The following is a 15500-nucleotide window of genomic DNA, read 5'->3' as shown; positions in this document are numbered from 1 at the left end:
CCACGGGTCTGAGGGCGTCTGGGAGCTGGGGCTGAGACCTCTCTCGGAGCATGGGGGCCGGGGTCTTGCTTGTTGTTTTAAGGAGAAGTAAGTGTTCGGTGCTGATGGGCGGTGCTAAGGAGCCCCTCGGACCGACCACGAGCCCTGCGCCCAGCCCGAGCCCAGCCCGAGCTGGCCCTGCACGCCGAGCGCCCTCCAGCCGCTCTGCCCACCTCGGCTCCGCAGAGCCTGCCACCACAGGACCTTCCCTATCATGTCTGTCCAGGAGGTCTTGACCTCCGCGGAGCTCGCCTGGCGAATGTAGGTGTCCTGGGATTTCCGCCGCCTGCGGAACCAGATCTCAAACCTCAAGCCACTGTCCCCGACGTTCTCCGTCATCCTGATCTGTGCCATCTGCAGCCACGAGCACCGCGAGGGACCTCAGATCCTGCCCTTTGGACAACTGACCGCTCTCTGGCTGACGCTTGACCCCAGCGCCTCCGTGCCGGAGGTCCCCTCACCCAGACACCGAGTGGTGTGGACGAGGCTGGGCCGGGAGCCCGTCGCCCCTGCCCCCCCGTTCCCCCTCGCCCCCACCCCCGCCATCCACACTGGCTCCCTTGTGAGGGCTCAGTGCCCCCCCCCCAGAAGGGCTCCCTGGCGCGTCATCACAGGACCCCTCCGATGAGCTCGCTGGCAGGGAAGGGGTTGTGGTGGGGCCTCTCCCGGGAGACTTCGCCCCCAGGGCCTGTCTGGGGGGAGGGGGGAGGCCCTGAGACCGCCCAGGGGAAGGCCGCCTCTGTGCTCTGCCCACCTTCACCCAAACCTGAAATGGAGTCACCGACGAGGAGACATTTGTTTTCTAGCCCCTGGACTGGCACGTGGAACACGAAGGACAAATGGCTCCTTGCGGCTTCTAGAGGCCCCAGGCTCCAAAATTCAGCCTAAGAGCCGCAATAGCAAATAACCTGGCGTTCCCTCTGGCCCCCAGCGCCCTCCCTGACGCGGTACCTTGAAGGACTGCTCGTACGCGTACACGTCGTGGCCCCCGTCCACCTTCTGGGTCTTGCTGAACAGGATGAGGTCTTCAAACAGGAACACACGCCTCAGGTGCTTCTTCCCTCGGCAGCAAACGAGGAACTCGTCCTGGCATATCAGCCGCCCCTGTTCCTTCAGATCCACCTGCAGGCAGGCCGGCCTCTCTCAGGGGGACGGGGCATGACCTGATCCCAGCCCTGCCCTCGCGCCCCTGTAATGAAGCTTCCACAAGGCGACAGCTGCGTGAGGGTCAACTGCACCCAGCCAGGCCGCCCCTTCATGGGAGGTGCCCCCCTGCCTCCCGTGGACGGCCCTGTCCTGGGTGACGCCTGGGCTGTCCCAAATCGCTGGGCTGAGCTCACTGGACAGAGGGCTCGGGGGCCTTCGGGTCTGCGGTGGCCGCCTGGGGCCGATCTGTCGTCTTGGAACTCTTACTAACGCTGCTCTAACAAGGCGACCGCGTCTTCACTTGGGACGGGGAATTCGGGGCGGTCCTGCCTGACCGGGAGGTCCGCTCTTCCTCCTGGCCCTGGGCGCTGGCCCCACCATGGCCCCCACAGGGGGCGAATCGGTAGGCTCAGGCCCACAGCCTAAGGCCAAGCTCAGTTTTTCCCATATCCAGTTATTTCAGAGTAGCCCCAAACACCGACGTTTAACATTGAGAGCCCGCCTGCCTCTCCTCCCGTGGCTCCCGCCCCAGCAGCCTCTCCCGGGCGTTCCCTTCCCTCTGGGCGGGGGTCTGGGGGGTCTCAAGTGTGGGCGCCTCCCCGCAGGCCTGTCCTATGGCCCTCAGCTCGCCCAGCGCCTGCTCACGGGCGGGGCAGCCGCCAGCCTCCTGGACCAGGACCCGGAGCAGCAGTGCGTACTTGCACACGCGCTGCACGGGCTTCAGCAAGTAGGAGGCCAGGTCCATCTTGTCACCCAGCTCCTGCTGCTTGTTCTGCAAGGCCGGGCGATAGGGTCAGCCCGGGCCAGGCCAGGCAGCAAGGCTCACGGGCGGGACGACGACCTTGAAGAAGGCGTTGCCGTGGCTGCAGAGCAGGGCGTCCGCCCGGGCTTGTTCTTGCTGTACAGCGCGTTCCTGCCAAGCTGCTCCTCCTGCGAAGGGAGGGCTGGGGTCAGAGGCCGCCCAGCTCCGCAGGGTCTCGCCGCAGTCGGGAGCGGGCACTCGGCTCCCCGGACGTGGTGGGAGCCCTAGACTCAGTCTCAAAATACCAGTTTTCAGGGAAGAGGCAAGAGGGGTGCTCAGGGGGTGGGCGCGAGGGAGGGTTTGAAATATTCATTAACAGTCAAGAACCAACTTTGGCTAAACATTTAAAATTCTCAAGATCACTGTCAACATAAAACAACACGGAAGCTGCACGCAATGGCTAAAAGCATTTTTTAAGAAATAGCTGAAAAGACACAACATGTGGGACGTGCTCCAGCACCGGTGCTTTTGTCATATTCATAGTTAACAATGCTGAACCAGGACTGTCACCTGCCCCCAGCACAGACGCTGCCCCGGTGCCCCAAACTGTGTTTGGTAACTAACTACTTGTTGAAAGAACCTTCTTTTCAGAGTAAATTAAGAATTTTATAAAGACTCAATATTCATGGTTGAGAAGAGACTTATCAAAACCTCAGGTCTCCTCGGAATGATCTATACATCCATGCGGCTCTCAGAGCTGATCAGGAGGGTCTGGCGCTCCTCTGGAAGGGGAGCTGGGCAGGCTCGCAGGAAGACCGTGACGGGGACCAGGTGGGCTTCCTACGTGCAGGGAGCAAACCGATTTTGGACGCTGCTTTGCTCCAGCTAGCTGTGAGGGGTGGGTTGTGGACAGATTAGGTGTGATGACACAGGTGCAGCCCCAGTGCTGAGGGGCTCACGACCAGGGTGCCGTCTGCTGACCCTGAGGCCCAAGTGTCCAGAGCCAGGTCATAACTGGCAGGGACGTCTCTCATGACCCGGACACAAGGGATCCACTCGCCTGAAACGTGGGCCGCTCCCAGCACGAGTGGGGCTGGCCTCACCCTGTTCACACAGTGGGCTGGGGACTCACATATCTCAGGAACGCGTGGCCCACGGCCCAGGGGCGGTGCCGGCAGTGCTCCAGCCCCGGGAGGAAGCGCCCGTGGTGGAAGGCGTAGAGAGTCTCCCAGTTCCCGAAAATGACGCTGCGCTTCCCTCGGAGGTCCTGGGGCAGGTCCGTCCTTTCCATTTCTGGAAAATAGTTGTCGATAACATATCCTAAGGACCTAACATACTGCCTCTCCGTGGAGATCATCTCGGCCATCACGTGCTGCGTCGGCTGCTGAAAGACAGAGAGCCGAGGGGACGCTCAGGCCTCGCGTCATCAGCGTTATTCCTGCCTCGGAGGAAACCAGAGACTGAAACTCCAGAGTGATGAACGCGGTATGCACAAACGGGAGGCGCACAAAAGCACTGTCTCCCGTGGTTTCCCGTCTTTGGGGACGAGTAATTTGGAGGCGCTTCGCACCTGAGCTGTCCTCTCACCGGTACTGGAGGCGCTCCTCTGGCGTAGCGGAGCGCAGGGAGGTCACAGCAGAAGGAAAGCTGTGGCGACGTTTCCACGCTGCCGACCACGGCCTTTTCAGAAGAGAGATCCCTTCGGAAACTGGAAAGGAGAGATTCGCAGGCTCCCTAACTCCAACCCTGAATCCAGACGGCTTGATTCCAGCACCGTCTTAGCGGGCAGCTCTGGCAGGAAGAAGATTCGCACGCCCGCAGCAGGGAGCCCTCTGCCAGGAAGGCTGTGCTGGGGATTTGCGGGAAAACCGGTTTCTGGCGCACACCGGCGGCTAACCTACCACAAGGCGTCCCTGAAAAGTCAGCTTTACTCAGGGACCTCTGACCCAGATGCACAGAAGCCGCTGCAGCAGAGGACGGAGAGTAGGCCTGGGGGCCAGTGTGCTGCGGAGATGGACAGTAGGCAGAGGGGCCTGTCTGGGCTGGAGGTCCCCACGCACACTACGCGTTTCTTCCCTATTTGAGAGCATCCCACCAGCCACCTTCTGAAACTACTCCATCCTAATGACACCAGTGGGGGTTGGTAGAGTTTTTCCTGCCATTATCTGTCTTTACTTTTTTTTTTTAATTGGAAGAAAAGCAGCTAACCATAGGAAATGCACCATGGTCAGAATGCTGTGAGTTCATCCTGTTTGCAGCAGACCCTGGACGGCCCCTCTCATGCCTGCAGCACGGATTTTACAGGTGCTTCTTGTTTCTGGGAAGACGGCGCCTTCTGGTGGTGGGGGCCCTGGAGCCCTTGGCGGTGGCAGTGCCGACAAACACAGCTGCTGCCACGCGAGGTGCTCTTGTCACACCCATGCACGGCCGCTGAGTCACCTCCTGTAGACACTCGCCGAAAACAAGTGTTCTTCTTCAATATCCAGAAAAAAAACACACACTAGCATGGTCTGGGCATCTGGACCAAGTAAATGGAAATTGACTCATAAAGGATGGAAAGTTCTGGGGAAATGACTGCTGGCCAAGCGGCAGGAGCTCCCTCCAGACAGCTGGGTTTCCGGGAAGACGGGGCGGTCCACGCAAAGCTCCCGCCCTGGCCCCGGCATGTGGGAGGACTCGCTCCCTTGAAGGTGGTGTGCGAGGTCCCCACCGCCAGGCCTGGGCTTGGTGGGTCTGAGGCCCGTGAATGGCGGGAGGGGGACCCATCCCCAGCGGCAAAGGCAGGACAGCTTCGCCAACCTGCTCCCTCCCAGACCCAGGACGTGCACTCTGGGTGGCCAGGCGGCTCCCGGTGAGTGGACCACGCCTACCCCTGCCTTCTGCTGCCCAGACACCTTCAAAATGAGCTGGAAGGCCATCCACAGACACGCAGCTCTCCCTGCGCCTGCCCACACCCCACAAGGTCCACCTTTAACAAGGTGGTTGAAGGTTGTTTCAGAAGAGCATTTTGTAACCGTCTCAGTTCAGATTCGAGCTGCTCTCTGGAGGAAACACACGTGGACCCATCCGACGAGCAAAGGACACCAGGGGATGCTCCTCCAGCCAGGGCTCACTGCAAACAGGGACAAACAACCCAGAGGCTGGGAGGCCAGGCTGGCGTCACGGACTGTCACTGGGGTGGGCGGGGTCCTTGACCACTTTTTATCCAGACAGTTAACAAGAAGTATCTTTTTGCAAACATCTTCCTAAAGATTTAACAAGATAAACGGACATCTTCATTTGGGCAACAGATAAACGGGCACACACCTCTCACCTCAATACTTAGAGACTTTTTTAAAAGCAATTTTTAAAGTAATTTCTTCACGTTGTGGGCTTGGCTTGCTTGTTGTGATTTCCTGGAAATGGGCTCTGGTTGTCTAACCATCAGAGTGGGGGCGCCGGGTCACCACACGCCCCGAAAAAGGAGGCGGCTGCCAGAGATTCTGTTCTGAGCACAGGGAGATCACTAACGTCTTGTTTAAAATCAGACGTGAGTGCTTCAGCCTGGACCTGACGCGGAAGGCCCGGGGGGCGTCCGTGGGTTTCCCACGCTGGGGAAGGGCATTTCACGGCTCTGGGTCTCTAGACCCCACTGACCACTAGGCCCACAGGTTGAGGGCATCTGCCTCACCTTTCAGCTTGCCCTTCCCATCCTCCTCGGAGGGGTGGGTCCTGGAGGGAGAGGACAGACTCCGGTTCCGAGGGAGCCGAGGGCTCTCGGCACGTGGCCTCAGCGGGGGCCGCTTCTCTGAGGCCACAGCAGTGCCGATCACCTCCAGGCCTTTGATGAAGACCCCAGTGTGGCCCAGCCGGAGGGAGTCGCTGGGGCCACTGTCAAGCTGAGGAGTCGCGAAGCTTTGTGCTTTCTTCCTAATTTTCTGCGGGGGGTGCTTCCTGGGGTGGGCGGGGAGCAGGTGCCGCTGCTGTCCTGTGCGTGCACACCTGGGCGCAGGTGCTCGCCCTGCCCACACACAGCAGCTTGTCCGGCGAGGCCGGGCAGCAGTCAGGCCCACTCCCCAGCTCGGCCCTCGGGGTCAGCAGGAGGGGTCCAGGAAGGCTCAAGGGGCTGCCCCTCGGGTCCCTGGGCAAGCTCGTGCTTCAGGGGGCTCCAGCCCAGAGGCAGGGTGCCGGGGCCCGGGGCCTCTTCTCCAAGGGCCTCTTGCCAGTGGCGTCGGGTCTGCCGGCTCTGCAGCCACAAGGTTTGGCCCCGTGGCAGCGCCCACTGGCCGCCGGGGCCCACCACCACCACGCTCGCCCTGGGGAAGCTCTGCACGGCCTGCCGGCGACACCGCTTCAGATCCTCGGTGACCAGCTCTGGGTCCGGGTGCTCTAGGCACTGACTGCACCGCAGCGTCCGCCCGCTCACCTGCCCGGCACAGGAGGGCACCGGTCAGTGCAGTGAAGGACAGTCACGGCCAAGGCGGCCTGGGCGGCCTGAGCCAGCACCCTGAGTAAACTCAGGTCACGCTCTGCCTGCTGACCAGGTCGCCCAAAGCGAGGACCAGGGTGAGCCAGAGGCCAGAGTGAGAGGAAGACCCTGTGCTCGCGGTGGCAACTGCCGGCCGGACTCGACCGTGGGCATCAGGGCTGGAGAGGCCGTGAGACGGTCCGCCTGGTGTGCGACCCATGGGCCAGGGACATCGGGCCGAGAGTTCCAGGCCTGCCCTGGCCTCTTGGGTTCTGTGCTCCTGAGGAGTCTGGCCCTGGCGCCCTAACGGCAGGAATTCTAGGGCGCTAGCGAGAGTGCGGGTGCGCCTGTGCTGCAATCGTTCTGGGATCTTTGACAGTAAGTGGACTTTTATAACTGAGCCGGTAAACAGAAAGAACAGTTCACGAGTCCTCGTGGCCTGTCTGTCCGGTACAATAAATAAACCCCTCACAGGTCTACGGAGAGCCTGGCGGGGGGGCGCCCACCTCGCAGCGAATGTCCGCAGCAAGGACTGGGCAACGTGTGCACACCCTGGGAGGGACTGGGCCAGGGCTCTTACCGTCTCGCAGGACTCGGACCCGAGGGCCTGCCTGGCCAGCTCACCCTCCCTCCGCTCAGCCAGGCCGGCCTTGGCGCTCAGACTCCTTCTGAAGTCCTGGGTCCCTTCCTCTGCACCTTGCAAGTCCTCTTCCATCAGCCGTAGCCCTTTCGGACGATATTGCTGCGGCCCAAGGAGCAAAGAATCAGAACAAGCCCCAGCAGTGCCCTGGGTGTCCCTGCATGTGTCCTGGTGGGCACCCACCGTCAGCCTGTCCGGGAGAGCCTGGGACGCCTGCCACTGCTTTGCATTCCCCAGAGACAGCAGCTCCAAAGGCCCGAGGAATTTCTCTCTTTCTTTTTCAAACCACGATGTGGTCTACGTAGGAAAAGAAGGTTTTACTTTTAAATGTGCTAAGGAGTCCGGCCCTAAGACTTCGGAGGACAAAGGAGGTGTCAGATGCCGCCTCGGGGCGGCCGGTGCATCTGATTCCTACAGCCACACGCCTCGTCTGAACGGCGTCTCCTGAGCGCATCCGAAGGCTACTCGGCCTCAGTCTGAACCACGGTTCTCACTTGTGACTTTTCAATCTGTGAGTGGGAGTGACGCTTGGGTTGGAGAGGGACTGGGATGACCACAGACCTCCACGGCTCACGTTTATAACTTTTAATTGTTTGGAGGTGGAAATTAAGATCATTGAAAAATGGATCCAGAAGTTTCAGTTTCAAAACTTGTTACTATGCTACACAAACTCCAGAAACATTCCTCAGGCTGGTGGCACCTGGGAGGGACGGAGGGGCGATGGCAGGCCTGCCTGCACCTACACAGTCCGATGTGGTCACGGTCATCACTTTAGAGACGCAGTTCCCATGGCAACAGCACTACGCTCAGTGCGGGCACGTCAGAGGCAAACCCTCACAGGGCAATGCAGGGGCATCCGGTCGTTAGACACCCAGGAAGAGGTTTGCTATTAAAAAATGGAGCGATTGGGCTGGATCTATCAGAACAATAATTGTATTTAATGAACTCAGATGTATGAGCAGAGGAGAGAGACCAGAGTACATGCTCTTTGTGGACAGAGTCATGGAAAAAAACCATCAAACCTAGATTTTTGCAAGGAAGCACCTGCAGTCCTAGAACTGCCAGGTAGAGAAGAGGAAATGGTCAGCAGGGCAGAGGCGCCTCAGAGGTGGAGTCCCACTTCCGACCTCGAGAAAAAATAAATTCCAGTCGGTTTGAAAAATTAAATGGAGAAATTCAAACCATGAAAGTCTTATAATGGAATACATTAGTCATTCTGTAACCGAAAGACAGGAAAAGCCACATAAATCATAAGCAAAGTTAAAGGACAAATTACAAATATCTGCAACACAATCAAAGGATTAGAAGTGACATAATGAAACTATTACAAACTGTAGGGAAATTGGCCAAGTACACGAAAAAGCAATTTATTAGGGAAGTAAAAATAACCAATAAATGTAGGCAGAAAAGGTTCAACTGCAGCATAAAAGATCCGAATGCAGACAATGATGAGACACTTTATCGTCACCTGTCAGATGGCAAACGAGAAAGCCGGCCTCCGAAGGCTGCCGAGAGCCCAGGCTGGGCCAGCTGTCTGGAAGGCTGCTGGAAGATGTCTGAAAACCTCAGGAGGTGCACCCTGACCCTCCAATCCAGCCTAGGAATTTGCAAACAATCACCAAGTGTGAAGGATGTGCAGGTGGCGATGTGAAGGATGTGCAGGTGGCGATGTCTGTAATAGCGAACAGCAGGGCAGAGCCCCGGGGACTCCCACCGGCGTGCGTGCCCATGCAGCCCCACCTCAGGGCCCGCCAGAGGAGCGCATGAGGCAGGATCTCACTGTGGTTAAAACCTAGGTCCTCTCTAGTTCTTCCACAGTGTGCGTGCAATTGCTTAGGAAAAAAAAGCAACTTAACACACTATATAGGATGATCCCATTTTTAGGTTAAAGTGTATTTAGTTTTGGGTGAAGACGGCAGGCTAAAACTTATCTAACTTTGATCCCTCCTGGAACACTGCTAAAGCTTCAGTAACCTCTTTCAAGGTATAAAGGATGGGGACAACAGACAGGCTGGGAAGGAGGGACACTGGGGGCCCTGGGCATCCTGCGCAGGTGGCGCAGCTGACGAGGAGGTGAGGGAGACCTGGAGCTGCGAGAGGTGGGGGCCCCAGTGCACGCGCCGTCCACCCCGCAGCGCCCGGGTGCTCTCTGCACAGGGGGAGGCAGGCAGAGGCCACGGGAACACGGAGTCTCACCTCCTCCCTGACGTGCAGCCAGGCCCTCCCCTCGGGGGTCGGAGGCCGCATCTCTGGAGGAGCCCACGAGCCCAGGAGGTGGGCCCAGCAGGGGCCTCCAGCGGCCCCGCCCCACTCGGCAGCTGGGCAGGCAACCTAGGATCACCAGGAGAGCCTCCAGCCAGAACAGGCCTGCAGAAGCCCCCTCGGAGGGGAGAGAGGCTGGGCAGACACCACGACCAGTATTTCAGCCAAGAGTAAGTCAGGTGCTGTGAAGAAGGTCCATTGAGAGGAATGAACAAACAAAACCCCCATGGAAGTTAACAACGTTAGAGCAGAGGCAGAAACACACAAGTGGGGTTAGAAGATAAAGTCGATAAAATCTACTCTGAAAGTAGAGGAAAAGGCCAGCGACATGGAAAATGGAAAAGGAAGAAAACGAGCGGACCAGCAGGAAGCGTGGAATTTGGGAAACGGGGGTGCTCATCAAGAAACCCCAGAATCCCCAGAGCCTAGGGAGGCAAAGGAGGAGCCTCTGCTCACCAGGCGGAGGCGGCCTGAGGACCAGAGGTGGACGAGGTTCCCGGCAGAAAGCAGGGCCCAGCCCAAGGCCGAGAGTGCAGCAGAACAGACTCTCCACCGCAACCCGTGAGGCTAAATGACCAGTACGGTGCCTCTGTTCCGGCGGGAGAATAAACTACCGAGAACTGTGAAGGAGAAGAGACAGCATCGGGTGTGCAGGTCTTAGAGTTTCCATCCTTCCTCTGGGAAGTCCTGGAGGGCATTTTGTAATAAAATACATAATATATAAGAAACAGTAGACCCCATAGGATGGAGGAGGCCCCAGAGGCCAGGGAATCGACCCTACGGGTAGACGGGGGACCCCACAGGATGGAGGAGCCCCAGGCAGGGCCCACCCCCAGGCTGGGGTGTCTCGAGTCAGCCATGCTCCAGGCTGCCATCACCGGGCCCAGGTGAGCTGGTCAGCCCCTTGTCTGTGCTTCCCTGCAGCCTGGATCAGCTGGGTCACCATCTCCCACCACCCAGGCCCCCCACTGGCCCGTGGCTGGGCGCTAGGGCTGTTTGTGGGGAGACCAGGGAGGGAAAATACACAGTGTGCAACCCCACTGTGACTGCTGGCTGTCCTGGGGACCAGCCTGGGGTGCCCTGGGGGTGGCGCCCCTCCCACCCTGACTGCCCCACGGTGACCAGACACTGGAGGATGCAGGGCCAGCTGAAGGTCCAGAGAGTCTCCAGCCACTCTTCACTGCCCCTATGCTGCTGGCTGGGCGGGGGGCCCTGGCTTCACATTCACTAACCAGGAAACAATGGCTGATAAAATAATAAGGATTTTACTTGAAAAACATAAGCTTTTGGAAATCGTTATATGCATATGAATATAAAGAAGATCTGGATTCAAATAGTGAGTGTTACACTGGTTATGTCAGGTAGCCCAGTGCCATACCTCCTGGAGCCCTGACTGTCACCTCCCCCTGGAGCCCTGACTGTCACCTCCCCCTGGAGCCCTGACTGGTCACCTCTCCCAGGACACTGACCTGGTAGCCTCCCCACTGGAGCACTGACTGTCACCTCCCCCTAGTGCCTTGACTGGTCTCCTCCTCCTGGAGCCCTGTCACCTCCCCATGGAGCCCTGGCTGGTCACCTCTCCCGGACACTGACCTGGTCGCCTCCACCCTGGAGCCCTGTCACCTCCCCCTGGAGCCCTGACTGGTCACCTCCCCCTGGAGCCCTGACTGTCACTTCCCCCTGGCTCCCTGACTGGTCACCTCCCCCTGGAGCCCTGACTGGTCACCTCCCCCTGGAGCCCTGACTGGTCACCTCTCCCGGACACTGACCTGGTCACCTCCCCCCTGGAGCCCTGACTGGTGTCCTCGCTCCTGGAGCTTCTCCAGTGCCTGCAGACACCTGTTGGAGGCGAGGACCAGCCTGTGGACCTCTTCGTCTACTTGGTTGTACAGCCTGCAGGCAGCCTCGATGGTGTCCCTGGAAAGAGAAGGCAGCTGTCGGAGTGTTTGTTCACAGCAAGCCCCGAGTCGGTGACACCTGGTTACAAACACCAGCTGCACTCTGTACATCTGACAAAAACGGAAGCCCCCGAGGAGGCCCACAGCCTGAGCAGAGCATAAACACGCCTGTGAGCTGCAACACCCTGCCAGCCACAGGTGCAGGCACCCCGGAGGTGGCAGGGAAATGTGGGTGGGTGGACCCGGTGCCCGGGAGGCAACAGGCAAGGAAGCATTTGGTTAGGACGGATGCTGAATCCCAGGAAGTGACCCTTCTCCACTTGAGCCTTCCAAGGAATCTGCTAGGCTTCCTTCAGTTACAAAGGGAATTAATCTCTGGTCAGTCACAGTGTGTCCGTCAGAGGAATGGAGGTTTGAACTCCTTGGAGACACTGCAGGTGATGAAGACGGGCTTCCTGTGACTGGGCAGAGCGCTGGGAATCGCCCCGGCTGGGCTGCGGTCCAGCGCTGCCCCAGCGGGACACTCACTGGTAGTCTTGGCCGGCGCCGTGCTCCTCCCTCCTCAGCCGTGCCAGCACGGTGCCGCCTTCCAGCCGGAGGGCCACCAGCCGCGCGTCTTCCAGGACATGCTTCATCATCGCCCTGTGCTTGCCGATCAACTCTGCGACCTCCTGCCCGGGGTAGGAGAAACGTGCTTGGAAGCCCTCCTCCAGTCCTCCCAAGCCTAGCGCTAATGGACACGTCAGCGTGACCCACGTCCTTGCTCTGTCAACCGAGCTAAAAGTGGGTGGGCTTGGCACACCCCACACGCCGCCCAGTCCCCGTAGGAACGTAGCACAGCTCCAGATGCCCTTGCCCAAGGAAAGGGAGATCTGAGGGCAGAAAGCAAGAGGGAAGCTTAAAGGCGGCAGCAGGAGGAGATGCTGGCATTTAGACGAGGCCGTGGATTTCACCGCGCACCCTGGGACCGGGAGGCATCTCCAGGGCCCTGGTTCCTAGGCTGTCGAGGTCCCTCCAGCCAGTCCACCTCTGTGTCTCCTGACAGCAAATCACTTGTGCCTCGGTGGCATGTCAGCAAATGTAGTGGTGATGTTTCTTTTCTGGGCAGAGTGGGATTTTTTTGGTCACAAGGGAAGTTTTTTGCTAATTGAAAGGGATCTATGAATGAAAAAGGGCTTGAAAATTTTTGCTGAGGATGATGGTTTTGACCCAACTGTTGTGTTCCCACCTATCTGTCAAATAAAATAAAATACACGAGAACCTACCTGTGCTGTGCTTGGGGTCCTGTGGGTGTTCAGGGAGTGGACTGAATTTTGTAGGAAAACAATGGCTTCCTCGCAGTTTGAGGTGAAGGGCTCCAGCTTCTATTGAGGTTTGAGAGCCAGGAGACATAAAGACAGGTTCTGTTAGATGTTGAAACAAGCAGCTGTGAGTTCCCACATTTAAACCCATCTCAGGTTGCAAAGCCTGCCGCCCGGTGACCTCTGCACATCAATAGAAGTTCCTCCCCTGCCCAGGGAGGGGTTTCAGTGGCATTCTCAAGGGTGCCATGGTGTGGCTGTCCAGAAACAGACTGTTGATGGCGACTATGACAGGTGTGACACTTGGTGGGGGGATGCCCTTTTCTGATTTAAGTAAAAAATCCATCTAAGGAGAAGCCCAGGAGACTGGCATGTGCAGCAGCTGTGAGTTGCACCTTACCCGACGGAAGCAGATCCAGGCACTGTGGCTGTAGGGAAAGGAGCCCTCGAGGTCTGCAGTCAGCTGGGAGCTGTCGACAAATTTGTGCAGGGCCTTCAGGGAACCCACCAGCTCACACTGCCAAGGAAGGCATTCACTGGTCATGGCCATGGACGCAGCTCTCGGGAAAAACCACTAGAATGGCTCACTCCCGGGAAAACTGCTGGGTTACTCGGTTGGGAGGATTGAGAAGCAACTTTAGGGTTCAGCTATCCTGCCTGCTGGTGGCATTACTGGAGTATATGTGGGTGGACACAGGAATCTAACTGAGACGTGAAAGGAGAGACAGCAAAGAGAAATAGAGGAAAGACCAAAAGAATGGAAAAGTTGGGGAAGAACAGACGGCAAGATGTTAACAGGAAAAGGGAAAGGGCAGGACGAGGAAGGGAAAAGTGAGAGGATGAATCAAGGATGAGCTACTTCTGGTTTGGCAGAGTTGAACCTCCCCAGACAAAACCAGACTCTGGATAAAGTATAATGACAGCCATCCGAAAGCTCTGGAGGGTGAACAAAGCCACCATGGAGGCAACTGAAACTGGGTGAAGGGACTGGCATGGGGTGGCTCCCTGTTTTTGTGGCTTTGGCCTGAAGGCAGGCTGCCAATATGGTGAGGCTGGAGTGGCTGAAGCTCTGATAGAAAATGGGCATCTTTCTGGCCTAAACAGCCAGAGGATAGAGCTGGGGCAGAACGTGAAGGTCAATATCCACCCCACGGAGAAAGCTGGGGAAAGGGAGCTCCAGTTGTGTGCAATTGGACCTACTCAGTCTAATCAAGTTAAATGCATGCTAAAACAGCATTCTGTGAAGGTTTATAATAGAATCCAGAGTCTCTACAACAGAATATTCACAATGTTCAAAAGATAATCCAAAATTACTTGACACACAAAGAATCAGGAAAATGTGACTATTCTGAAGCTTCAGGAAAAGACAATCAACAGAGATCAACCCAGGAAAGACCACAGATGTTGTAATTAATTACAACAGGACTTTAAAACAGCTATTATAACTATGTCAATGATGTAAAGGAAAAGATGCTTGCAATTAATGAGACAATAGGAAATCTCAGCAGAAACATAGAAAATCTATTTTAAAACCCACTGAAAATTTTATAGCTGAAAAACACAATATCTGAACGAAAAAACTCACTGGATGGGCTTAATAGCTGAATGGAGTCAGTGACCTTGAAGATAGGTCAAGAGAAACAATCTGATCTGAAGAAAAGAGAAGAAAAAAAGTGAAAAAACCTCCCAGATTCTCAAAGACTTATGGGACAATATCACTACTGTATGTGTAACTGAAATCAAGAAAGAGAGGAGAGAATGAGCAGAAAAGACTCTTAAGAAATAATGATTGAAAACTTCCTAAATTTGGTGATAAACATAAACGTAAATGTTCAAGAAGTTCAGCCAAACTTAACAGGATAAATAAGGAGAAAACCATGCCGAGTCACGTTATAGTCAATTTGCTAAAAAAGAAGGAGAAAATCTTAGACGTGGCCAGAGAAAAATGACACATTTCCTATAGATGAACTTTTTTACTATGAACTTTTCATCAGAAACTAGGAAGGCCAGAAGACACCAGAACAACATCTTTAAAGTGCGGAAAAAACAAACAAACTACTGTCAAGCCAGAGTTCTATATCTAGCGAAAATATCCTTCAAGAATGAAGGCTGGGAACTCCCTGGCGGTCCAGTGGTTAGGACTCTGTGCTTCCACTGCAGGGGGCACAGGTTCGATTCCTGGTCAGGAACTAAGATCCCGCAAGCCACGTGGCATGGCCAAAAATAAGTAAAGAAAAATAAAGAAAAACAGAAAAGAAATCTGAGGGGAAGAGAGAACATTTTAAAAAAATGAATGAAGGCAAGGTAAAGACATTTTCAGATAAAAGAGAAAGAAGCAAGAAGAGAAGGAAAGAAAACAAATGAGGTGGAGAAGAAAAACCAGATTTTTAAAAGTTTTCTAATGTTATGCTCTGCAGGGGTCCTGCAAGAATTCAAGGCATTGGAGACAGGTTTCCAGGCTCCTGTATGGAAGCAACTACATCTTACAGAAATTCTTTCGTGCGTTATCTCATCTAGGTGCCCTAATATTTAATTTTATGCATCACTCAGGGTCTATCTGTCAGAGTCATCAGTCAGTCTAAAACCATTACCTGAATTGTTGCATCCTTGTCAGGCCTAAATGCTGATTCTTTATCCACCAGCAGCAAAATACTATGAATTAAGGGAGGAGATGTGTTCTGAAATAAGAAATACTGATTAGCTTTCTAATTTTTAACTTCATTGAGTTAATAAAATTGTCCAATTTTTATTGGTTCTACTTTGATATGTTCCAAAAGTTCCTAAAATGCATAAAATGTAGTTGCCTTTGCTGTGAATATAAATTATTTGCCCTTATGAATTTTAAGGTAATCAGGTTTATTGATTATAATTAACATAGGATAAATTCACCCTGTTTTGTGTACAGTTCTCTAAGTTTTGGCCTAACTTATAGTCACGTAACCACCACCACAATGAAGAAATAAGACAGTTTAGCATCCCGCACATTTCTTCACGCGCCTTGTAGTCCAGCTCCGCAGTCCCTGGC

The 15500-nt window shown here is 55.6% G+C and overlaps 1 protein-coding gene across 1 annotated transcript in view; it reads right to left on the bottom strand.

The window, feature by feature from the left end:
* Nucleotides 1–15500, bottom strand: part of PLEKHG4B (pleckstrin homology and RhoGEF domain containing G4B) — a 65200-nt gene that overhangs the window by 6790 nt on the left and 42910 nt on the right. The window contains 16 exon segments of the mRNA XM_027125365.1: nt 213–393; nt 991–1177; nt 1521–1593; nt 1675–1957; nt 2027–2070; nt 2073–2115; nt 3060–3308; nt 5593–5867; nt 5870–6332; nt 6955–7116; nt 7198–7311; nt 11046–11193; nt 11703–11845; nt 12440–12538; nt 12876–12992; nt 15067–15153. Of these exon segments, the coding sequence (XP_026981166.1) occupies nt 213–393; nt 991–1177; nt 1521–1593; nt 1675–1957; nt 2027–2070; nt 2073–2115; nt 3060–3308; nt 5593–5867; nt 5870–6332; nt 6955–7116; nt 7198–7311; nt 11046–11193; nt 11703–11845; nt 12440–12538; nt 12876–12992; nt 15067–15153 (2668 nt within the window).

The sequence above is a fragment of the Aethalodelphis obliquidens genome, unplaced genomic scaffold (genome assembly GCF_003676395.1).
Source record: "Aethalodelphis obliquidens isolate GAN/ISIS:26980383/991018 unplaced genomic scaffold, ASM367639v1 scaffold29, whole genome shotgun sequence".
NCBI lineage: Eukaryota > Metazoa > Chordata > Mammalia > Artiodactyla > Delphinidae > Aethalodelphis > Aethalodelphis obliquidens.
Note: the sequence above shows the minus strand (reverse complement) of the source record. Positions and strands in the feature narration are given on the sequence as shown.